This window comes from Saimiri boliviensis, chromosome 14 (assembly GCF_048565385.1).
Source record: "Saimiri boliviensis isolate mSaiBol1 chromosome 14, mSaiBol1.pri, whole genome shotgun sequence".
Classification (NCBI taxonomy): domain Eukaryota; kingdom Metazoa; phylum Chordata; class Mammalia; order Primates; family Cebidae; genus Saimiri; species Saimiri boliviensis.
The window spans coordinates 52,054,315-52,080,513 of NC_133462.1; the positions used below are offsets into that span (position 1 = coordinate 52,054,315).

At 38.9% G+C, this 26,199-nt stretch overlaps 1 protein-coding gene across 1 annotated transcript in view; it reads left to right on the forward strand.

Moving 5' to 3' along the window:
* Positions 1 to 933: 933 nt before the first annotated feature.
* The window catches only part of KIF14 (kinesin family member 14), a 70,755-nt gene continuing 45,489 nt past the window's right edge, over positions 934 to 26,199 (forward strand). The window contains exons 1-14 of the mRNA XM_003938246.4: positions 934 to 1,202; positions 2,433 to 3,689; positions 6,141 to 6,395; positions 7,242 to 7,329; positions 12,627 to 12,725; positions 14,557 to 14,609; positions 15,454 to 15,484; positions 15,896 to 16,003; positions 17,199 to 17,315; positions 18,109 to 18,224; positions 19,423 to 19,595; positions 21,015 to 21,162; positions 21,404 to 21,467; positions 23,099 to 23,283. Of these exons, the coding sequence (XP_003938295.2) occupies positions 2,548 to 3,689; positions 6,141 to 6,395; positions 7,242 to 7,329; positions 12,627 to 12,725; positions 14,557 to 14,609; positions 15,454 to 15,484; positions 15,896 to 16,003; positions 17,199 to 17,315; positions 18,109 to 18,224; positions 19,423 to 19,595; positions 21,015 to 21,162; positions 21,404 to 21,467; positions 23,099 to 23,283 (2,579 nt within the window). The 5' untranslated portion in view covers positions 934 to 1,202; positions 2,433 to 2,547. The remainder of the gene's footprint in view (positions 1,203 to 2,432; positions 3,690 to 6,140; positions 6,396 to 7,241; positions 7,330 to 12,626; positions 12,726 to 14,556; positions 14,610 to 15,453; positions 15,485 to 15,895; positions 16,004 to 17,198; positions 17,316 to 18,108; positions 18,225 to 19,422; positions 19,596 to 21,014; positions 21,163 to 21,403; positions 21,468 to 23,098; positions 23,284 to 26,199) is intronic.

Here is a 26,199-nt window from a genome sequence, read left to right on the forward strand (position 1 = left end):
CCCAGCACTTTGGAACACCAAGGTGGTGGTGGGGGGTGTGAATCACCTGAGGTCAAGAGTTCGAGACCAGCCTGACCAACAGGTGAAACCCCGTCTCTACTAAAAATACAAAAATTAGCCAGGCGGGTGGCGCGCGCGTGTAATCCCAGCTCCCCGGGAGGCTGAGGCAGGAGAATCGGCTGAATCCGGGAGGCGGAGGTTGCGGTGAGCCGAGATCGCGCCATTGCACTCCAGCCTGGGCGACAGAGCGAGACTGTGTCTCAACAAAACAACAGCAAACGCTTTTGGGAACGTTTGCTGAAACAGAGTAAAATTGTTCGGCAATCACTTTGCAGTCCTAGTTCTGCCACCGCTCGCCGTCTGACCTTTCACATGTTTAGACCTCAGTTCCTCACCCGCAAACCAGGGATACCATTAATACCGATCTCAAAAGATGGACTGCGCGTTTACAACGCACGTGAGGCCTCCAGCCTGTCCCCTGCTTGAACGCCTTGCGTAGAAAACACTAGAAAAGGCAATCACGATGATTAACTTGGGGGCCAACGTCCATCTACGACGTGAAGTCTTCGATGCCATGGCTTCTTTCCGATTAAAGGCCGACAGGAGCGTGGCTGCCCCGCGTCTCGGGGCACACCCGCTGCAGCCAGGCGCCCGCTGCGCCCGCGCCGGCGCCCGCCGACCCCGCCTCTGCTCGGAGGGAACGGGGCCCCAGCCCGCGCTTCAGCGGAACCCGGGGAGGGGCGGGAGCGGCGCCCGGGAGGTGAGTGCGGGGTGAGCGCAGCGTTCCGCGTCGGCTACCGGAGCCCAACCACCAGCGCTTCCGGGGGGCGGGAGGAAGCGAAGGCGCGGCGCCCGACGCGACGCCCAGCAGCCAATCAGAAGGCAGGGCGCCCATTCAAATCGCGGCCTTTCGGGGAGCCGGCGCTGGAGGGGTGAGTGGCGTGGAGACGGCCTCGAGGGGCGCCCCAAGTTGCCGGGCCCTGCGGAGGGGCGAAGTCTCGGCACTGAGGGGGCGTGCAGACGCTTTCCCTATAGGCGACCGCTGCGCCGCGGGCGGGTGCTCTTGGCTCCGGTCCCCCATTCGAGTCCTCGGAGTTCCAGGTCGGCGGCGAGGGGGTCCCGGAAGGAAGGGCGCAGGGCGGCGTCTCCGCTGGGACCCGGGAGCCGGGCCTGGGTCTCCCCGAGCCGGCCAGCATGGAGAGGTAACGCTTAGTCCCAGCGCCTGGTCGTGACTGGCACAGAACCCCGGGATCGCCGGGTGTTCTGCTTTGGATTGTGTTATTTTCGTTGTGTTCCTTCCAGTCCTCTTTCAAATGTGATGAGGAAACTTCTCCAACAGAAAGCGTATTGATTCGTGCAAATCGCAAATCGTTTTTAGTTGCAAGAGAATTTTCAGAATCTTTTTGCCTTTTAATTCATTTCCTAACAGGAAGATTCTGTATTTTGAGTTGAAACGTTGATGGGAGATGTTTATAACCTGACGAAGTTTAGTTTTTTTTTTTTTTTTTTGTAATGGTGACTGTTATTTACGTAAAAATTTAAAAGACTCACTTAAAAATTACCTTCCGTTAATTTGTTCCTCGATAGCAATAATCTCTGCAATAATTTGAACCAGTGTCATTTTGCAGGTTAGAACCCTGCGTGCAAATTTAAAGTCTTGTTTACATCCTTGTAAGGAGTTGGATGTTAAGTTGACCAGAAACCAGGTCTCTTAGCTGTCACTGCTGTTCCCTTTCTTTAAAACGTTAATGCCTGATAGATATTGTTGATGTATATTTATATACATCCCTGCCTAATTTCTTGTCTTATTGCTAAAGGGTAGGTTGTCTATTTATCTGATCTTGCGTGTTTTTTTCCTCAACACAATGAGTCAACTTACAGTACTTATCGTACTTACTGCCTGTAATACTTGGGAATAATCTGCCTTGTGACACCGATCAATTTTCTCTGTAGACATTCCTGTATTCAACACCCATAGAGCAGGTGCTTGTGAAAACATTTTGCTTCACACTCTGATTTAGGTGCTAGGGTTTCCTTTAGTCCTTCTTCCCCCTCCCCAAGCTGGGAGTACTTGAAAATCTATGCTGACATGTACTTTTTACATCTCCCAAGTCACTTGACGCATTTGGCCTGATATATGGCTTATCTGTATATTTCTCCTAGACTAAGGAAATGAGAATTGTATTCTTGTCTTTGAAGTCTACAGTATCCATCAGAGGGCCTGGCACATAATGGAAACTTTGTCGATATTTGTTGAATAATGATCATAAATTCTTTGTGAGACTTGTCTGAAGTTGCTTGGAAAGCAGTATCTGAGCTGTAGATTGTGATCTTTTGTAATGTATGCCTCTGGGAATTTGCTTACACAATGAAATATTCTCTATATTTTTAAAGCTTGTTTGTAATCTAAATTTTTTTTTTTTTTTTTTCAGTTTAGCAGATATTTTCAGAAATGACTACTTAAGAAATGGCTGGAAACCAAATTAATGTCCAAAGAAGAGCTTAGGGACTTAGTAACATTCTTTTCAAAAATAACTATCTGCCAAAATGTCATTACACACTACTTATAATAGAAATAACAGCGGCGATATTCTTGATATTCCTCCTTCCCAAAATAGTTCATCACTCAATACCCACACCCACAGTAGCCGACTTAAGCTGCATTTGAAGTCGGATATGTCAGAATGTGAAAATGATGATCTATTATTGAGATCTGTAGGTAAAGTCAGAGACATAAATAGCACTTACATTATTTCTGCCAGTAAAAAAACAGGAGATGTGACCCTTACCCCTAACCCTGTAGGTAGATTGTCACTTCGGAGAAGAACTACAAGGAACAAAGAATCGTCTTTGCTTGCTAGTGAGTTGGAAGACACAACTGAAAAAACATCAGAAACATGTCTCGCATTACAACGTGCTCAAACAGATTCTGCAGAACAAAAACCTACTCAGAGCAAGTGGAAAACAGCTGAAACAGATTCTGTCAAAAAATGGCAAATGACAGCGAATGTGGGAGGCAAAATAGGAAGTAATTGTGTTTCTAAGGAAAGTAGAACAAATGTAAAGATTGTAAATAATGCTAAAAACTCCTTCGTGGCTTCTTCTGTACCTTTAGATGAAGACTCAGACTCAAAAGTCATTGAAATAATGGCTAATAAGAAATACAAAGAAACATTTTCTGCCCCCAGTAGGGCAAAAGAAAATGTTGTGCTTAAGTACTCGCGTAATAGAACACCCATTGCTTCCTTGAGTCAGACTGAAGTTGTTAGATCAGGACACTTGGCAATGAAACCTACTCAGAGCAAGTTGGATATCAAAGTGTCGGGAACAGGAAACTTGTATCATAGAAGTATTGGGAAGGAAACTGCAAAAACTTCAAATAAATTTGGGAGCTTAGAAAAGAGGACACCTACCAAATGTATAACAGAACACAAATTGACACCAAAGTGCAGCACACCTCAGCTTAAGAGCCCAGCTCCATCAATACTGAAGAATAGAATGTCTAACCTTCAAGTTAAACAAAGACCAAAAAGTTCCCTTCTTGCCAATAAACAGGAAAGGTCAGCAGAAAATACAATCCTTCCCGAAGAAGAAACTGCAGGTCAGAACACCTCTGCAGACAAAGACCCCTTAAAAGTAGAGAATAGTCAAGTGACAGTGGCAGTACGCGTAAGGCCTTTCACCATGAGGTATGTGACACCTTTTAAAAATCTAAAGCCAAGCAGTGACATGTAATGTACCTTTAATTCCTCTCTGTCTTTGGAAGGTCAGTGTTCTCATGCATCTTCAAACTTGTTAGTAATATTTTTATATAGAAAGAACTTTTAGGTTTAGTTGTCATGTGTTGATGATTTTTGATGACTGACTATAAAATTAAAAAATTGAAATCACCATATTTTGTATACTGAAGTTTCTCTAGAAATATTGCTTTTAAAAAGTCTAAATGAGTCGCTTAGGTCTCTAATGCAGTCTGCTTTCAGATCTGCAATATATACTGGAATGTTACATCTATCCCTATAAAGAGTCACAACAGGCCAGCTGTGGTGGCTAATGCCTGTAATCCTAGTGCTTTGGGAGGCCGAGGCAGGTGGATCACTTGAAGCCAGGAGTTTGAGACCAGCCTGGCCAACATGATGATGCCCTGTCTCTACTAAAAATACAAAAACTAACCAGGTGTGGTGGTGCCCACCTATAATCCCAGCTACTTGGCAGGCTGAGGCAGGAGAATTGCTTGAACCCGAGAGGTGGAGAGCTGAGATCAGCCCCTGCCCTCCAGCCTGGGTGACAGAGCAAGACTCTGTCTCAAAAAAAAAAAAAAGAAGAGCTGTAACAAATTACTTGTTCCCTAAAGAGGTCCTTTCAAAACCCTTTCCAAAGTAGTGATTATCATCGTCATTGTTTCTGATTACTATATAGTAATTATAAATGCAGCGATTCATTAGATTTGATTTTGATGGCAAAAAATCTCTCTCTCAAAGTGATTATGGGTGGGCCAGACACAGATGGAAGTTAAGGCTGGAAAAGATGGACATGACAAAATGTGAATGTGACAAAATGTAATTGTTTTAAAATACTTTAATGTAATTTAAAAAATATTTTAAGAGACAAAAAAAACTTCACAGGGTTAGTACCCTGTATCTAAGCAAGTTAGAGGAGGATATGGTGACAACTGCATTGGGGAAGGAACCTCCAGTTTGAACCTAAGGGGTCAGTAGTTCAAGGCAAGTTGTATAGTACTGTGCATATGGGTTAGTATTAAGAGAGAACTGAGGGTGAGTTGGTTTGAGAGAATTAGGATGCCCATAAAGCCTCAAGAATCATGATAGGAAGAGAAGCAATAGAAGGAGCTGGTAGGGACAAAATGCAAGATGGATGACTATACTGAACTTAGTAAGTGTTGGAAGTAAATGCTCTGTGCCGCAAAGAAAAATAGCACTGAGACAAAAAGATCTTTCAGCAATGTGGTTTTTACTTCCTTGATTGCAGGAAGGGTACTCTCGATAGCCATCTTGCCACAAGAGTACAATGAATAAAGGAAAACAAACAAATTTATCCCTTTTGCATTTGGGGGTTGTCCTTACTGTTGTGTCCGATACTTGTTGGCTACAGTGAGACCTCACAATCTAAACTAAAACCCGATTGGCTAACAGCTTAAAACTTTTCTAAACAGGTAAACGAGCTGGGACATGCCTGTGAGCACGTCCAGCACAGATGTCTTGGTTAAAGTATAAGGACATAGAATATACTATGTTCCCGTAAGCATGGCATGTTTAACAGCTATGTAGGATAGGGCTTAACAAAGTTGTTAGCCCACTTATTCTTTAACAAGAAAGGAAACTTTAAAGAGGAACTTTTTTACTTCCCACAGTAAGGGACCAAGTGTCTGATTCCAAACTCATCAGACAAGCCTTGGAAGCAGGGACAGAGTAGAGCACTCATCAAATTGATGAGGCAGCTGTTCTTTCCAGAATAAATTCTGATTTAAAGCAAGTCTCAGAGTCTGGAATGGAGGGGTGAGGGAGTGTATGTCTGGAGATAGACAAGGAGTAATGACGTTTTTCCGTGCATCTAGAGTAAGTGAAAGATTTCCACCTGGGTCTCAAAGGGAAGAGGTATGTACATGAAGATTCATGATTTTAAGGGAGACAATCTAGAGGAAGTAAGAGAAAGCTTTAGTAGCCAAGAGAGACATGATTCAAACTTGTAGTCAACTGAGTTTGTTGAAATTATATTTGTATTTTATGCCAGCTTTATTTAGATTGACATCTCCCAAATTTGTGTAATAAAGATGTTTCTAGATTTGAACTGAAGACCATAGATAGATTCTAGCAGGTGGGATGGGAAAGGCTATAGTTCAAGAGAAAAGAAAAAGAGGAAAAAAATCTTATAAAAGTAGGGTAGGTTTTCTGGAGAAGAAATCTGGAATTTTCCCTTTGATTGGTGGCACTGGAGCCACAAGAAATATATTTTGGAAACCCACTAGAATTAGGTTTGCTTGTCTGCATTTTCCACATAAAAGTAAAGAATTATCCTGCCTTGGAAGATTGTTTAAATGGTTTTGAGGTCCTTATTATATTCTCTGGGAATAAAACCCATGATAATTATAGTAACTTGATTTTTTTCTTTGTGCTTCTTTCAAGAGAGAAGATTGAAAAAGCATCCCAGGTAGTCTTCATGAATGGGAAAGAGCTAACTGTGGAACATCCTGACATGAAACAAGTTTACAATTTTACTTATGATGTTTCATTTTGGTCTTTTGATGAATGTCACCCTCACTATGCTTGCCAGACAACTGTCTATGAGAAGCTAGCAGCACCACTCCTGGGAAGAGCCTTTGAAGGCTTCAATACCTGTCTTTTTGCTTATGGTCAGACTGGCTCTGGAAAATCTTATACGTAAGTTGTATTGGAAATGCAATTATCCAGAAGTGTTTAAATATACTTTTGTGAGAAGCAGCATGGGGGTGATAGAAAGAATGTAGTTTTGAGACCACACAGATCTTGGCCCAAATCTCATTTATTTTATATACCAGTTCTGCAAACTTGGGCAATTTACTTAACCTCTGGGCTTCAGTTTATACATTTACCTTGATATAATTCATCTTGTAATTATCATTGGCCCCATTTTACTATACTTTATATATTTTATGTAAACTGAGGCCCAGAGAGATTATCTTAGAGTATTTTTGTGAGAATGAGAAGTAAGGCATCTAAGCTAGATGTAGTAGCATACACCTATAGTCTCAGCTACTTGGGAAACTGAGGTAGGAGGATTGCTTAAGTGCAGGAGTTGTTCAGCCTGGGCAACTTAGTCCCCATCTCTTTAAAAAAAAAAAAAAAAAAAAAAGCGGGTGGAGGTGGGCATGTGATAAATGGTAGCTCTGATAATAATGTCCTAGAAGGAAATACTCAGCATTTTAATAATACTAACATTGGAGTTTACTATATTCCAGGCACTGTGCTAAAGACTTTGCTTATATTCTCTAGCAACAATTCTCGGAATTGGATAGTTTTATTATTCCCATTTTACAGTAGAGGAAATCGAAGTTTAGTGAGGTTAAGTATCTTGGATTCAAGATTTGGACTCAGGCAGATTTGGTTCCAGCGTCCAGATTCTTAATTATGAGATTCACTTAACTTACTTCCTACTCCCTTCCCAGCCTATTTCCCCAAAAAGAATTAAAAAAAAAAAAAAACAACTAATTAGTTTCATTTTCCCCTTATTCATAATGTATTTTCCAGGATGATGGGATTTAGTGAAGAACCAGGAATAATTCCAAGATTTTGTGAAGATCTTTTTTCTCAAGTAGCCAGAAAACAAACCCAAGAGGTATGTTCTTATAATATCTGCAAGCTTCTTATCAGAGTAGAAAATAGTCAAACCAAGTTCAAATCAGTCACGGCCACTAAGGATATACTTAATGGAAGATGGTTCTAATTTATAGATCACTCTTCTTGGAACAGTGGTATGGAGAGGGAGGGTGGAAATTCTAAATTCAGAATCAATTCCACCTGCTGGGCAATGAGAGTGAAGTGGTCTCTTCTGTCTTCTCCACCTTGCTTTTGTTTTACTTCTTTTGTGTGTTTGTAGAGGCTCACACATGTGGTAGTTATGTGCTATTATACATGTCTTTGTCTTCAGGTGCGCTGACTTAACTACGTATAGCAGACATAAACTTTTGGACGACGTGAATCAGAAAGAGTAGTGAAATTGGGATTTAAACCCAGAGTTGACTTCCAAAGCCATGCTCTTTCCACTGTGCTACACCTGAACAGGCTGTCCTGGCTTCCTATTTCACTTACTCATTTACACATTCAGCAAGCTTTTATGAGCATTCTGCTGTTGCCAGGCAGCCTGGTAGATCGGTTTTTTTTTTTTTTTTTTTTTTTTTTTCCTCAAATTTACTTGGTCATAAGAATCACCAGGAATTCTTGGCAGGGACATATATGTGTATATGTGTATGCACGCTTGCTAAAAATCTCTTCTGGAGGTTCTGAGTCAGTTGGTCTGGTGTAGAGCTTGGGATTTTATAATTTTCCTGCTTTTCCTCCAGTATTTTTTATGATAAAGGAAATTGGGAAAATTGCGCTAGATGAGGGGTGTGGAGTTAAAAGACCCAGTCCCTGTATTCAAAGGAGTGTAGTGGAAAAATAAGCCAGTTAACAGCCAAGTACAATCAATTAAATGCTAAACAAACTAAAGGAGATGCTATAATAGAATATGTGACTAATAACACAGTAGACTGGAGGGAGACAGATTCAGATTCTCTCACAGGAAGGAGCAACTGAGTGTATTTTTGAAGGATACAAAGCATTGTTAGCTTGGTGAAGAAGGGGAGAAAGACATTCCAGGAAGAGGGAGCAGCATATATCAACATTTGAAAGCAAAAAAGTAGGGAACCTTTGGGAATCTATAAATCATTTACTTTGTTTTGAGGATGAAATTTGAGGGTGGAGAGCGCTAAGAGAAGAAACTAGAGGCTGGGAGCGGTGGCTCATGCCTGTAATCCCAGCACTTTGGGAGGCCCAAGCAGGTAGATCACCTGAGGTCAGGAGATTGAGACCAGCCTGGCCAACATGGCAAAACCCTGGCTCTACTAAAAATACAAAAATTAGCCGATGTGATAGTGCATGCCTGTAGTCCCAGCTACTCGGGAGGCTGAGGCAGGAGCATCACTTAAACCTGGGAGATGAAGGTTACAGTGAGCCGAAATTATGCCACTGCATTACAGTCTGGGGGATAGAGTGTGACTCAGTCTCAAACAAACAAACAAACAAACAAAAATAGAGATAAGAAACTAGAGAGGCAAGCAAAACTTGGCTCATGAAGGTCTATCTTAATAAGTATAACTGGTAAGACTTGCTGATTATTGAAATGGAGGATGAGGGAGAGAGAAATCAGTGTTTCTGGTTGGACAACTGGATTAGATATTGATGGCATTTTTTGAGTAAGTGATGAGTTCTGCCTTCTCTGTGGATACACTGTCTGTCTTCTTCTACCTCCTCTGTCTTCTTCTACCCGCAACCTCTCATTCTCAATAATTAAATTGAAAATAAGAAGAGTAGGGAGATCAATAGAAGTATGGTGGTCTTGAGATGATGGGATGAAGTATGATTCAGGTCCAAGTTTAGTGGGCATAAGAGAGTGAGAAAGCTGTGGGCTTGTGGGGCAGAGTCCTCTATTGGCTGTTCAGATTTTAGAGGGAGAGAAATTTGAAGGTAAAGCCAGGGAGAGATAGACAAGTGAAGTTGAGGCAAAGGTCTTGGGATGATTTCAAAGGACTGGGAGGCTCAGATTTTGCATTGAATGACATCGTGTAATGAATGCTTAAGAGCATGGTAAGCCAGGGTGAGGTGGCTCACACCTGTAATCCCAGCATTTGGGAGGCTGAGGCAGGCAGATCACCTGAGGTCAGAAGTTTGAAACCAGCCTGGCCAACCTGGTGAAACCCTGTCTCTACTAAAAATACAAAAATTAGCCCGGTGTGGTGGCCAATGCCTGTAATCCTAGCTACTTGGGAGGCTGAGGCAGGAGAATCGCTTGAACCCAGGAGGCGGACGTTGCAGTGAGCCAGGATCTCGCCACTGTACTCCAGGGTGGGTGACAGACTGTCATTCCGTCTCAAAAAAAAAAAAAAAAAAAGTAGAAATGTGACTTTGAACGTTTACTTATGTCTGTTTCAGAACAGAAAATAGAGATGATATTGACAATATCTTTCTCGTTGGTTTGTTGTGAGGATTAAATGAGTTGATCTATACAAAAGGTTTTGAAGTGTGCTCGACACATAGTGAGCCCAGCTAAATGTGTTTATATCAACTTTGGAATTGAATTAATACTACTCAGGTAGAAGATAATGTATGTGGATGTGGATAATAGAAGGTGGTATAGCAAGCCTCATGGCTGGAGCCTTAGAGGAGAAGAAAGAAGTAGGTCCTCTCCAATGTGGCTCCAACTACCTTCTCAGATTTGTTTCCCACACTACATTTTCATTTCTAAATCCTCCTGGAGCCTCTATAACATAAAATACTATTTTACATAAAATAAGCATTATTGCATGTTTATTGAATTCTGACAGCCCCCATACCTATTCATAGCATTTGTCAATGACATGGTAATTACATGGTGTTGCGTATGTCTGACCTCTTTTTCTGGAAGTGTTTTGTTTCTCATTTCACCCACTGTATTCTGCCTTGTATTACTCATGTACTATATTACATCTCCAATTAGATTTTGAGTTCTTTCAGGATAAAAACTATGTCCAGTTTATCATGTTTTCCCACAGCTCCTAGAAGACTGCTTTGTACCTAGAAGGGCACAATAAATATTTGGCGAATTGAACTTAAATCTCTTTGACACTCCCTTGAAGCTTCCAACTCTGTTAGATGCTTGCTAACTCACTTCTGGGTCAGTGGATGAAATTTATTTCTCTAATAAGGAAACTATGCCCTAACTGTCAGAAGAGCTGTTTGGAAGCAAAATTTCACCTTTTTGGCCTCTACGCTGTGTCTTTCTAAGTCAAAAAGAGGAGAATTTCAGCCCCACTTGGTCTAATGATTGCTTTCTGCCCCAATCAGGAAGAATTGTTGATTTAAGGTTTTAATCTTACTCGATCAAATGTCAGCCTACAGGGTGTCTTTCCTATTCTCAGCACATGTGACGCACAGATGCTGCTGTCCTTACCCAAGAATGCCCTTCCCCCTCTTTCTGGTTCAGTCTGCTGTGTTTCTCATGCTTCACATTCTGTTTACTCCTTCCCTGTTCTCTCTGGTCATCCTAAATATTCCCCTTTTCTGATTAGTCATTTTATTTATAGTCATCTCATTTTTTTTTTTTTTTGAGACAGTATTTCGCTCTTGTCGCCCAGGCTGGAGTGCAATGGTATGACCTTGGCTCACTGCAACCTCTGCCTCCTACCCAGGAGGCAAGCTATTCTCCTGCCTCAGCCTCACAAGTAGCTGGGATTACAGGCATGTGCCACCACACCCAGCTAATTTTGTATTTTTAGTAGAGACGGGGTTTCACCATGTTGGTCAAGCTGGTCTCAAACTCCTGACCTCAGGTGATCCACCTGCCTCGGCCTCCCACAGTGTTAGCATTACAGGCATGAACCATTGTGCCCGGATAGTCATCTCATTTTGATTCTTAATTTTCTATTGCTCTGTTTTATCTATTGGAAGGTATGTTATATGTCTCTGAGGTGTTAGCCTCATGGGCAAGAACCTTGTCTAAGACTTCTTTGTGTCCTTCTGACGATAACCTAAAGCCATGCACATAGTAGGTAGGTACTTAAGAAATGCTTATTGGATTGAATTGAACCTTACGTAGAAAGTAAGAAGAAATGCAAGGACTTTTGTTATTGTTCATATTAAATTTTTAAAAATTGAGATAAAATTCACTTAACATCAAAGTAACCACTTCAAAGTATACAATTCAATGGCATGTAGTAAATTTATACTGTTGTACAACTGTTACCTCTATCTAGTTCCAAAAATATTTCATTGTTCTCAAAGGGGACCCTCTACCCATTAAGCAGTCACAATCCATTCCCCCTTCTCCCCAGTCCCTGGCAACTACTAATTTGTTTTTGTTCTATGGATTTACCTGTTCTGGAAATTTTATATAAATGGAATCATGCAACATGATGTTTTGTGTCTGGCTTCTTAGCATAATGTGTTGAGGTTTATCTATATTGTTGCATACCCAGTACTTCATTTCTTTTAATGGCTGAGTGATATTTCATTGTATGGATATACCAGTTTTATTTATCCATTCATCAGCTGATAGGCATTTGAGTTGTTTATACCTTTTGGCTATTGTGAATACTGCTGCTGTGAACGTTGGTCCACATTTTTGTTTGACCACCTGTTCTCAATTGTTTTCTAAATTTCTGTGGTAATCCTTTTTTTTTTTTTTTTGAGATGGAATCTTGCTCTGACTCCTAGGCTGGAGTGCAGTGGCGTGATCTCAGCTCACTGCAACCTCTGCCTTCTGGGTTCAAGTGATTCTCCTGCCTCAGCCTCTCGAGCAGCTGGGACTACCGTTGCCCACCACCATGCCCAGCTAATTTTTGTATTTTTAGTAGAGGTGGGGTTTTACCATGTTGGCCAGACTGGACTCGAACTGCTGACCTCAAATGATCCACCAACCTTCACCTCCCAAAGTCCTGGGATTACAGGTGTGAGCCACCGTGCCCAGCTCAGTAATTCTGTTTTTAACCTTTCGAGGAACTGTCAGTTATTTTCCAGAGTGGCTGTACCTCCACTATCGATGGAGGAGGGTTCCAGTTTCTCTACATCCTCACCGACAGTTGTTGCTTTGCACTTATTGTTATTATTGCCATCTTAGTGGGTGTGAAGTGATTTTTCATTGTGATTTTAATTTGCATTTCTCTACTGCGAAGTGATGTTGAGCATCTTTTCATGTGCTTGTTTGCCATTTGTACATCTTCTTTGGAGAAATGTCTATTCAAGTCCTTTGTGCATTTTAAAATTGGGCTGTTTGTCTTTATGTTGTTGAGTTGTAAGATATTTTTATATATTTATATATTTTGGATATTAGATTCTGATTACAGATATGATTTGCAAAACATTAAAATAAATTACATGCTTTGTTTCTATTCCTACTAGGTCAGCTATCACATTGAAATGAGCTTCTTTGAAGTATATAATGAAAAAATTCATGACCTTCTGGTTTGTAAAGGTGAAAATGGGCAGAGAAAGCAACCAGTAAGATTAAAACAATTTAATTTGTTTTAATTTCTGTTATTATAAATGCATCTAATTATATGAGTTCTCTGGATGATATAGCTTAAATTTTTACTGTAATTCTATGATAGCATATGCTTGAATCTCCAGTCTAATTTAGGAAATCAGTGGACCATTGGCCAGGCGCAGTGGCTCACCCCTATAATCCCAGCATTTTGGGAGGCTGAGGAGGGTGGATTGCCTGAGCTCAGGAGTTTGAGGCCAGCCTGGGCAACACAGTGAAACCTTGTCTCTACTAAAATACAAAAAAATTAGCTAGACGTGGTAGCGTGTGCCTGTAATCCCAGCTACTCGGGAGGATGAGGCAGGAGAATTGCTTGAACCCGGGAGGTGGGGGCTGCATTGAGCCGAGATCGCACCACTATACTCCAGCCTGAGCAACAGAGTGAGACTCTGTCTCCAAAAAAGAAAGAAAAGAAGCAGAACATTATCATTATCAGAAATTAAATTAGTGATTGGATTTAACCTCTTTATTTTGATCAAGAATTGTGTAAAACTAAAGAGAAAATATTTGTTCCAAGATTTAGGTGGACCACATAAGTTGAACACCAGATTTCGAATAGTTTATAAGCCAAAATGTAGTAAAAGTTTAAAAAATCGTATTTTTGTTATAGGATATGTATTTCAGTGGATTATTTAGCAAATTCATACCTTGTAGATAATCTGTGAAATAGAAAGTTTCACAGTTATATCATCTTTTTAAAAAACTGCTCTTCAGATTTAAAATTTTTAAGTTTGCAGTGAACCTTAGAGCACAAAAAAAAAAAAAAAAATCTAGCCGGGTGCGGTGGCTCACGCCTGTAATCCCAGCACTTTGTGAGGCCGAGGTGGGTGGATCATGAGGTCAAGAGATCGAGACCATCCTGGTCAACATGGTGAAACCCCGTCTCTACTAAAAATACAAAAAATTAGTTGGGCATGGTGGCGCACGCCTGTAATCCCAGCTACTCAGGAGGCTGAGGCAGGAGAATTGCCTGAACCCAGGAGGCGGAGGTTGCGGTAAGCCGAGATCGCGCCGTTGCACTCCAGCCTCCAGGGTAACAAGAGCGAAACTCTGTCTGGAGGGGCGGAATCTAAAGAAATCAGCTACCTTCTTCACTTGCCCATGGTCGTGCAGTTTACTATTGGCAACATCAAGAAGCTTAAACAAAACTTTAAATATGTTTAAAGCCTTTTTTTGAGAGAGAGCCTCTGTCCCCCAGGCTGTAATCTCAGCACTTTAGGAGGTCGAGGTGGCGGGATCACTTGAGGTCAGGAGTTCCAGACAGGCCTGGCCAACGTGGTGAAAGCCTGTGTCACCATGGCTACAAAAGTTTGCCAGTGTGGTACTGCTGTCTTGTAATCCCAGCTATCCAGGAGGCTGAGGTAGGAGAATGGCTTGAACCAGGGATGTGGAGGTTGCAGTGAGCCAAGATTGTACCACTGCACTCCAGCCTGGGGGACAGAGTAAAACTCCATCTCAAAAAACAAAACAAACAAGAAAACCAGTAAGACATCTGCTCTGTTAGACAATTCTAATAGCAGTCTTTTAAGAATAAAAAACTAGTGAGACATTTGATGCTACACTATGTTGTTGCATATTGTGCTACTATAAAGTTTTTTATATCTAAGCTGTTTCCTAATGCCTTACAGATTTGTTTTTGTGAGAGCTTTTGTATGTGTGTGTTTTTTTTCCTGGATAAAATAAAGGTAAATCTCTTCCCTTAAACTGAAGATACAGAAAAAGTGAGCATTTAAAATTATATGAAATATTTGTCATACTCCTAATGATTCATGTATTTGCTTCTACTAGCTGAGGGTGAGGGAGCATCCTGTTTATGGACCATATGTTGAAGCACTGTCAATGTAAGTGTTTGGCTCAGCAAGGGCAAGGAGGATAAAACGAGTAGAGTGAATGTTACTCTCCCATAGTCTTTATTGTATTCTCATTGGCCTTCCTTGCTTGGAAACCCTGGGTAGCTGTTTAGACTTCTACCCTTGATATTGCCCAGTTAAGTTTTCCCTCTCTTTCCGTAGAGTGTTAGTTATTTCTTTTTATACTTGCTTGTATCTTTCACAGTACCTGTAAAGTGTCTGGCATGGAGTATTCATTATACTGAGTATGAAGTAAATATTTGCTTTTTCTCCCTTTTACCCTTTCCATTCATCATTAATTAAATCTTCCCTCTCAGCCTGCTTTTTTATACCTGTGACTCTAAGTTAAACAGAAGGTAGTAAGAAGAGTTAAGAGTTTGATACCTACCAAGAGTCACTTACTTTCTTTTTCAACACTCATTTGCTTTCTTAAAGGAAAGGAAAAGTGATTAAGTATTAACTCAGCTGCATTTAATACATCTGGGATTGTATTGGGACCCACATACACCCACATATAAATATACCTATGCATATACATATGTGTTAAAGTATATCTTTTCGTATTGTGATTTAGACTTGAAAATTATGTTAAAATGCTAAGGTCCTTCATTGTGTTAAGAAACATCATACTTTTTGTTAAGATTAAAGCATTATTTTATTTCCTGTCCTTTAAGAATGGGGAAAATAAAAGATTCTGGGAGAATCAGTAAAATAATATTCATGAATTAGTCCATTGTGATCTTCAGAGAGTAATTATGTAATTGAAATGTTACTACTTTATGAGAACAAGAGTATAATCATCAGTAAAATTGATTTTGTCTTTTCTTAAAAATAGGAATGTTGTCAGTTCTTATGCTGATATCCAGGTAAGACTGATTGTATTTTGTCTTCTTTTCCCTAGATAGAAAGAGCATAATCCTAAATATTCTTAAGAATGTTTTTTCTTAATTGTTTTACAAATAAAAGGTTAGTTTTCTTGATTTATCACAAAGTGATTTTGTTTAAGTTTTAATCAAAATAATTGCTCTTCATATTTAAAATAAATTTGACCTTCGTGTAAGCTTAGAGTTACAGAAACAGCCTTTTAAAGTTATTATTTCCTGCCTCTGATTTCTATGTCAGAAAAAAAGGCAATGGGAACACAAATTATTAAAAGATAAATAAATACTCATTTAATTTTATAAATTAATTACAAATGTGTATATGTTATCTCTCTTAATTTTATACCAATGAATTACAGTCTGCTGATCTGATCTGCCTTCCTTTTTCCTTATAAGAGTTGGCTAGAATTGGGAAATAAACAGAGAGCTACTGCTGCTACTGGTATGAATGATAAAAGTTCCCGATCTCATTCAGTTTTCACCCTGGTGATGACCCAGACCAAGGTATTTTGTTTTCCACAAGCAAGATAGTAAATACATTTAAGTTTCATGTTTTTCTTATTATCTTCTTTAAATCAAAACATAAAAGTACAGTCATATCAATATATACACTTAATTTGATTGTAGGAAATAGACCTAAGTTTGAATGACTTTTGGTCAATGACCAAGTGACGTATGGCAGTATACTGTTTACCGGATTTTTAAACCAATAATAGATGCTTGTTATCATGATACCATTGATATGAGCATATCAACATATTATAGTATGTTTTACATAATATATAGTAATTATGCAAGTATTTAGAAAAACATCAGAAAGTAAAAGATTTTTAAAAATTTAGCCATAGGTTCCACTACTCAGGTAAACCCCTCTAAACATTTTGGTATATAATCTTTCAGGTTTTTTTTACCATCACAATTAAATTCACTTAAAATCACACTGTTAAAATCTGTAACAATTACTAAAATTTTTATAAAGTAATTTTTAATACCTATATAATATTCCATTAACTATTACAGTTCCTCAAGTTTTTCTCTACTGTTGGACATTTGAATTATTTTTAAATGTTTTGCCGTTGTAATGCTGGGATAAGCAACATCTTTGTGCATTAAACTTTTTCTCTATTATTATTTCCATAATATAACTGAATGGTTACAGATTTTAATCTCTAAAGCAATTTCTTTTATTTTGGCATAATCTATCCACTGTTCAATATATTCTTTTCAGTTGACTGTGTGAATATTTTTATGTTATAAATTATCACAGATTTACCAAGGGATGATTTTAGGCCAGGTGCGGTGGCTCACTCCTATAATCCCAGCAATTTGGAGGCTGAGGCGGGAGGATCGCTTGAGCTCAGGAGTTTGAGACCAGCCTAAGCAACATAGTGAGACCTTGTCTGTACTAAAAATAAACAAATTAGCAGATATAGTAGTGCGTGCCTCTGGTCCCAGCTACTCAGGAACCTGAGGTGGGAGAATTGCTTGAATGCAGCTGATTGAGGCTGCAGTGAGCCGTGATCATTGCCACTGCACTCCAGCCTGAGTGACAGAGCGAAACCCTGTCTCAAAAAAAGAGAGACAATTTAAAAAATAAATGAGTGATGTGTAATCTTGTACAACTTTCCCTTTAAAAAACCTCTATTGGTAATAAATCATAGAACTTAAATTATTTTCATTTAATATCATTTTGCTGTAGACAGAATTTGTGGAAGGGGAAGAACACGATCACAGAATAACGAGTCGAATTAACCTAATAGATCTGGCAGGCAGTGAGCGCTGCTCTGCGGCTCACACTAGTGGAGATCGACTGAAGGTAAATGGGATGTTTTTCTCCTTTCGATTAAATTTATTCCTGAGGTCATTATTTTTAAGGAGAATACAAACTTAATACACTTAACCCCCCAAAATGTATCTTTATCTGCAGTTTATAGACTGCAATGCTGTGGTTGAAAAAGAGATACATACTTTTTGGTTATGACTAATTTTTAAAGAAAATAAGTTTTTGCCTGGTGCGGTGGCTTGTGCCTGTAAGGCTGAGGCAGGTGGATCACAAGGTCAAGAGATCGAGACTATCCTGGCCGACACGATGAAACCCCGTTCCTTCTGAAAATACAAAACTTAGCTGGCCGTGGTGGTGCACACCTGTAATCCCAGCTATTCAGGAGGCTGAGGCAGGAGAATTGCTTGAACCTGGAAGGCAGAGGTTGCAGCGAGCCCAGATTGCGCCACTGCACTTCAGCCTGGTGATAGAGCAAGACTCATCTCAAAAAAAAAAAACAAAAAGGAAAGAAAATAAATTTTGAGTCATAAAAACGTTGCTAGTTTATAGAAAAAAGTATTTATAGACAGGTGTTGTGCCATGTGTCTGTAGTCCCAGCTAATCAGGAGGCTCAGGTGGGAGGATCGCTTGAGCCTGGGTGGTTGAGGTTCCAGTGAGCCATGTTTGTGCCACTGCACTCCAGCCTGGGCATCAGAGTGAGACTCTGTCTCAAAAAAAAGAAAAGAAAAAAGTATTTACTCAGACATATGAGGGGAGAAGTATGTTTTGTAAAATAAATTTGTTGAGAAGTTATTTTAAGTCAAGTTTCTTTTTTCCTTTTGTGCAGGAAGGTGTGAGTATTAATAAGTCCTTGCTAACTTTGGGAAAAGTTATATCTGCACTCTCTGAACAAGCAAACCAAAAGAGAGTTTTTATTCCTTATCGTGAATCTGTTCTTACATGGCAAGTATCTTTTGAAGTATAAAGAACTGCATAAAATAATAGTGAATACTGTGGGGAAAAGAATGATAGACTGACTTCATTAACTTTGGGATGGAGAAAAGTGGTAAGCATTATGAATTCTAGAGCCAAACTACCTGGACTTGAATCTTAGGTCAGCATCTTAAAAGCCCTGTGACTTTGGGCAAATTACTTAATATTCCAGCCTGTTTCCTCATCTGTAAAATAGGGACAAAATCAATACCTTTTAGGAGTAAGTGAGGATTAAAGTATTAGTGTAAAATTCTTAGTACATAATATGTACGATATGAGTGTAAATAATTATTCTTGTACTTAACTATTATTTGTCCCTGATGTTTGAACATATATGGTACTACCGAACATATTGCTAGTTGTATAAAGAGAAATTGAATCATTTTGTTTGATAGCACACAGTGCTAATATGTGGGTGCTCAATAAATGTTTTCATTAATGAATGTAGATTTAATTTTCAGTATGTTACATTCAGATTACATCTGTGGATTTACTATTCAGTTCTGATATTAATATATAGTTAGTATACAGGCATTAATATACAGTTATGATAAGGACTCCATCTCTACTTGAGGGTAATCTGTCTTTATAATTGGTTTATTATAATGTGGTTCCCACCTTGAATCCTATAAGGGAAAATCTTATTTTTTTCATGTCTTATGAAAGTTAAAAATAGTGGCATTCCTTCTGCACTAATACATGTTTTGTCTCATACTCTTTTTTTCTCTAAAGATATTGCATATAGTACAATATAGAATTTTTATTTCAATGTTCATTCATCATTTTCAACATTTATTGAGCACCTGCTTCAAAAGGTTGTGATAGCACTGGAAATACAAAGATGACCAAGGCACATAGTCCCTTTTCTATGTAGCTCACAGTATTGTTAAGAGGAGAGGTATCCTAAGAAATATTTGGTGGTTAACCACATTTTAAAGTCTGCACAGACTATTGCCTCGTGAAACAGTATAGAAAGTGTAAGAGAAAAAAAGTGTTTATGAGATCTAGAAATAGTTACAAACACCAGAAAAAGTTTTAAATGGTATTTGAGTAGACTATAATAATACTGTATTATATACCCTATTAGTTTGTTTTGTGCTTTCTAGATGATTACTGTTATTAGGTTGTTTTAGAAGCAAAGTCTAATTATGACTTTTTTTCCTTGCAGGCTGTTAAAAGAAAGTCTGGGTGGAAATTCAAAAACTGCAATGATTGCTACAATTAGTCCCGCTGCCAGCAACGTAGAAGAAACATTAAGCACACTTAGATATGCTAACCAAGCCCGTTTAATAGTGAACATTGCCAAAGTAAATGAAGATATGAATGCTAAGTTAATTAGAGGTGAATATTTTCTCAGAATTTAAAAATTATTTTGCCACAGTTTAGTCTGAAATATTAGTTGTAGTCTTAAAATATGTAATTCATGAAAATCAAAGGGTTTTTTTCTCTACCTATTTGAATAGATTCTAGTCATTAGCCTGTAGTGATTGAGTATGATAGGTAGAAGGACAGAGTGAAAGACAGTAAGTAATAAGGAGAAAAACAATCGGAAAAAAGCCCACAGAGAACAGCGTATGGGGAGAGGGGAAACAGCAAGCATTAAACCATACGTTTTCGTACTGAGTCATAGATGTGTACAGCAAAGTACCAATGAAACTATTTGTTATTTTTCTTTTATGACCTTTCTTCCATTGTCGTTTTATGTACTAGCTCTGCTCATGCTTAGTTCATTGATCCAAAGGCAATTTAAGCTTGAGTTTCTAACAGGCTGAACTTATTTATGCTAAATACTGCTTTCTCTTTATCTCTAGCTAATCATCAATTTAGAATAGACATTAATGCCTGCAAGGTTACTTGATTTGTACAGTTTTATCTTTGCTGATATAGAACTGTCATTTTTTCATGGCCCTTTGTCTTCTGGCGCTTTTTAGCGGCAGAAGGTGATAGACATTTCAGATGTGTGAGCCGAGAAGAATCTGTTTTCTCTATTCTGATCCACCCTTTCCCTTTTGCATCCCTTCTATTTCACAAGTGGGACTGTTTTCATTAAAAATAAGTATTCCGGGCTGGGCATGGTGGCTCACACCTGTAATCCCAGCACTGTGGGAAGCCAAGGCAGGCGGGTCACTTGAGGTCAGGAGTTTGAGAGCAGCCTGGCCAAGATGGTGAAACCCCGTCTCTACTAAAAATATAAAAATTATCTGGGCACGCTGGTGGGCACTTGTAATCCCGGCTTTTCAGGAGGCTGAGGCAGGAGAATTGCTTGAGCCTGGGAGGTGGAGGTTGCAGTGAGCTGAGATTGCACCACTGCACTCTGCCTGGTGTGACAGTGAGACTCTGTCTCAAAAATAAAGTAAAATAAAGTAAGTATTCTGAATTCCAGCTTGAAAAATCTTTTGATCTTGGCTGCTCTGCCTAGCGAGTAGGCATTCTTTTATTCCTTTACTTTTTAAATAAACTTACTTTTACTTTAACAGTTCCCCCTTTGCCTCTCAAAAGTGTCCCACTTTGGTCAATACATTATATAGCTTTTCTGCTTACGAACAGGGAAAGATAATTAATATGGGAGCATATTTCAGGTTAAGACTAAGTAAAGATTTATAGGTTATAAAAGTAAAGCTGATTTTTCCAATATTCTGTTTTATTTAGTAATACTGTATTAAACACCTCAAATGAAATAGAAGATTGTAGGATTGTTCTTATTATGGAAATCATTATATATTTAATGTGATTTTCATGCATCTTTGTATAAATCTTCAGAATTGAAGGCAGAAATTGAAAAGCTAAAAGCTGCTCAGAGAAACAATCGGAATATTGACCCGGAACGATACAGACTCTGTCGGCAAGAAATAACATCCTTAAGAATGAAACTGCATCAACAGGAGAGAGACATGGCAGAAATGCAAAGGTAGAATATAGTCAGTCCTTTAAATGTTAAGTGTGTTGCTGTGGAATCATAAGACTGATAAGGACCCCAAGAGGATACTGATGTCTTTTTCCGTACCTTCCTTGTGAATAGAGCAGCCCAGTCCCAGACTATCATATTTTAAATATTACTGGGTAGTTCCCAATTTTCACTGATTGTCTCTTGACTCTCAATCTTATATATCTGGATGTTTTTAACTCTTATTTTCTTTGTCGTTGGAAAGAGTATGGAAAGAAAAGTTTGACCAAGCTGAAAAAAGAAAACTTCAAGAAACAAAAGAGTTACAGGTATCATTTCAACTTTCTCAACTGATTTGAAAATAAAAGATATATGCCAAGAAATAAATATTGCCAATATGCCAATGCATGTAAATTTAATGTTTCAAATACTTACTGTGTACTGCCTCTGTACAAAGCAATACCATAAGGATAATTAAGAAATGTTAAGGTCAAGATTGATTGCTTAGAGCTAGCCCATAAGCTAGCTGGAAAGTTAAGAGAATGAATAAACCATCTTGTTACAGTTACTTTGGTTTCACAGATACATATTAAATGTCTGTGCTGTGCCAGGAACAGGGGAAGCCAAGGTGATTAAATACAGTTTCATCCCTCAGAGAGCTTGTGATCCAGAGAGAGATTTACAAAATGTAAATCGAAGACTAAAATGCAACATGATTTCATTAGATTGAGCTATAAGCAATTCCACTTTTGTAGGTAAAGAATGGTTGAACACGGGTAGTTTCATATGGTTGAAGCTTATGTAATGAAAAGTATTTCAAGTGATTGGCAGTGGGACAGTACTATAAGAATTCAGGAGAAGGAAGGAAAATTCCTTGGGCATGGCCAGTCCAACCTCATAGAAGAGGTGGCATTTGAGATGGGCTTTGAAGTTTGCATAAGATTTTAGTAGGAAGAGAAAAGGAAGAGAGCATTCTCTGAAGAGGAAATTTTGTGACAGTAAAGGTAGAAAAGTTTGAGGTGTCTTTAGAAAGGTTGTGTAGATTGGTTTTATTGGAAGTAGTTTATATGAGATCATAAGGAGATAAAATTGGAAAGATACATTATGATTAGTTTATGAAGGACTTGATTTCCAGGCCAAAGAAATCAAGTTTTATCCTGTAGGAAGTGAGAAGCTATTGAAAGTGACCAGGGAATTTACATTATGAGGGTACCCTTTCAAGAGAATTAATCTGGCTTAGGATATGAGATGGCTTGATAACAGAAGGTGTTGACAGTGATCAGGAGACTGCTTCAGTAGTTTTGGTGTGAGTTGACAGGGGCCTGACTAAGGGGATGGCAATGAAGATGCCACAAAATAAACGGATCTATTCTGAAGATGGCCAGTCAATAAGAATAGACACGATTCGGTGACGATAGATTGATACATGAGTAGACTGAGGGTGGTGAAGGACAAAGAAGGTAACAGTTACAGGGAGGTCACAAAGGAGAGATTCTAAGGAAGGAGGAGAGAGTCTAAAACATGTTTATGGCCGGGTGTGGTGGCTCACGCTTGTACTCTCAGCACTTGGGGAGGCCGAGGCGGGTGGATCACCTGAGTTCAGGAGTTTGAGACCAGCCTGGCCAACATGACGCAACCCCGTCTCTACTAAAAATACAAAAATTAGCCCGGTGCAGTGGCACGTCCCTCTAGTCCCAGCTACTTGGGAGGCTGAAGCAGGAGGATCCCTTGAACCTGGGAGGCAGAAGTTGTAGTGAGCTGAGATTGCACCACTGCACTCCAGCCTGGATGACAGGATGAGACTCCGTCTCAAAAAAAAAAAAAATAAATATGTAAAAATCTAATTTATTGAGACTTATTATAGAATTGTTCAAATGTTTAATATAGACTATTTGTTTTAGGTGAATTTAACAATTTCATACTGTGATTAAGATTAATTTCTTTTTCTGACTTCTACCAGAAAGCAGGAATTACATTTCAAATGGACAATCATTTGCCAAACCTTGTTAATCTGAATGAAGATCCACAGCTATCAGAGATGCTGCTATATATGATAAAAGAAGGAACAACTACAGTCGGAAAGTACAAACCAAACTCAAGCCATGATATTCAGTTATCTGGGGTGCTGATTGCTGATGATCATTGGTATGTTAATCCTCTAAAAAAAAAAAGGCACTCATTCTATATCTTGATAACATGTGGTTTCCTTCATACGGCATATTCACTGATGCTGACCGTTTGGTGTAACTCTCCAAACTCATTGTTTGGCCAGGAAAAACATACATCCTGCCTGTTTTGTGAGGATGATAAGGTCAGTTACTCTCAACATAAAGTACAGTGTAATGCTCTCTCGTTTTTGTTTTGGCGTCCTTGATCTGTTGATTGAAGAATAATATCGCTTTTGCAATTATAATGATGCACATGAAAGTATTACATAGCAGAATTTTTGGTTGGATTGACCAATTTAAAAATGTTTTATGTTAATTTTGTTCATATGAATGGAATGATACTTCTGTATATTGTTGGAATGATAGCGTATGTAAACTTTTGGGACTCCGCATTGTGTTTCTAAGATTTATGTACATTGGTCCTGTTTTATTTTCACTGCTACGAAGTATTCCCATTGTATGAATTTATCTCTTATAAAATTTAGGAAGCACTTTTTAAGAGTAAGGATAATTGGTTTTAGAATATGTGCATGTTCAACTTTAGTAGACAATTTCAAGTTGTTTTCCAAAATGATTACCAGTTTTTATTCCCATTGGCATTGAGAATACGTGTTACTCCACATCCTTGCCAATACTTAGTACTGTCAGATTTTAATTTATGCCAATCTGATGTACATAAACTAGTATCTTTTTATGGATTCATTTTACATTTCTGGTTAATAATAAGGTTGAGCATCTTTTCATGTGTAGATTGGCCATTTTTGTTTACTATTCTGTGACTTGACTGTCCATATCTTCTGTCTATTTTTCAACTGATTCATTTGTTTCTTAACAATTTGTAGGAGTTGCCAATCCTTCATGAGCTTTCTGGTATATATATATATGTTTTAAGATTTTAATCTTTTTTAAAAAATATATATATTTTATTGCACTTTAGGTTCTGGGGTACATGTGCAGAACGTGCAGGATTGTTGTATAGTTACATATATGGCAGTGTGGTTTGCTGCCACCATCCCCCCGTCACCTATATCTGGCATTTCTCCCCATGTTATCCCTCCCCAACCTCCCTATGCCCCCGCTGTCCCTCCCCTATTCCCCCTCAAACAGACCCCAGTGTGTGATGCTCCCCTCCCTGTGTCCATATGTTCTCGTGTTTCAACACCCACCTATGAGTGAGAACATGCAGTGTTTGATTCTTGTGTCAGTTTGCTGAGGATGATGGTTTCCAGATTCATCCATGTCCCTAAAAAGGACATGAACTCATGGTTTTTTATGGATTCATAGTATTCTATGGTGTATATGTGCCATATTTTCCTTGTCCAATCTATTGTCAATGGGCATTTGGGTTGGTTCCAGGTCTTTGCTATTGTAAACAGTGCCACTGTGAACATATGTGTGCATGTGTCTTTATATTAAAATGATTTATAATCCTTTGGGTATATACCCAGTAATGGGATTGCTGGGTCAAATGGAATTTCTATTTCTAGGTCCTTGAGGAATCACCACACTGTCTTCCACAATGGTTGAACTCATTTATATTCCCACCAACAGTGTAAAAGTGTTCCTATTTCTCTACATCCTTTCCAGCATCTGTTGTCTCCATATTTCTTAATGATCGCCATTCTAACTGGCATGAGATGGCATCTCAGTGTGGTTTTGATTTGCATTTCCCTAATGGCCAGTGATGATGAGCATTTTTCATATGTTTGTTGGCTTCATATATGTCTTCTTTTGAAAAGTGTCTGTTCCTGTCCTTTGCCTACTTTTGAATGGGTTTGTTTGTTTTTTTCTTATAAATCTGTTTTAGTTCTTTGTGTATTCTGGTTATTAGCTCTTTGTCAGATGGGTACATTGCAAAAATTTTTTCCCATTCTTTTGGTTGCTGGTTCACTCTAATTAATGATTTTTTCTTTTGCTTCAGCTCTGGAGTTTAATTAGATCCCATTTGTCTATTTTGGCTTTTGTTGCCAATGCTTTTGGTGTTTTAGTCATGAAGTCCTTGCCTATGCCTATGTCCTGAATGGTTTTGCCTAGATTTTCTTCTAGGATTTTTATGGTATTAGGTCTTATGTTTAAGTCTTTAATCCATCTGGAGTTAATTTTAGTGTAAGGTATCAGGAAGGGGTCTAGTTTCTGCTTTCTGCTCATGGCTAGTCAGTTTTTTCAACATCATTTATTAAACAGGGAGTCCTTTCCCCATTGCTTGTTTTTGTCAGGTTTGTCAAAGATCAGATGGTTGTAGATGTGTAGCATTGCCTCTAAGGCCTCTGTTCTGTTCCATTGGTCTATATCTCTGTTTTGGTACAAGTACCATGCTGTTTTGATTACTGTAGCCTTGTAGTATAGTTTGAAGTTAGGTAGCAAGATGCCTCCAGCTTTGTCCTTTTTGCTTAGGATTGTCTTGGCTATGTGGGCTCTCTTTTGGTTCCATGTGAAGTTTAAGGTGGTTTTTTCCAGTTCTGTGAAGAGGGTCATAGGTAGCTTGATGGGGATAGCATTGAATCTATAAATTACTTTGGGCAGTATGGCCATTTTCACAATATTGATTCTTCCTAACCATGAGCATGGAATGTTTCTCCATCTGTTTGTGACCTCTCTTCCGTGAGCAGTGGTTTGTAGTTCTCCTTGAAGAGGTCCTTTACATCCTTTGTTGTATTCCTAGGTATTTTATTCTCTTTGTAGCAATTGTGAATGGGAGTTCACTGATGATTTGGCTCTCTGTTATAGTCTGTTGTTGGTGTATAGGAATGTTTGTGATTTCTGCACATTCATTTTGTATCCTGAGACTGCTGAAGTTGCTTATCAGTTTCAGGAGATTTTGGGCTGAGACGATGGGTTCTACTAAATATTACAATCGTGTCATCTGCAAATAGAGACAATTTGACTTCCTCCG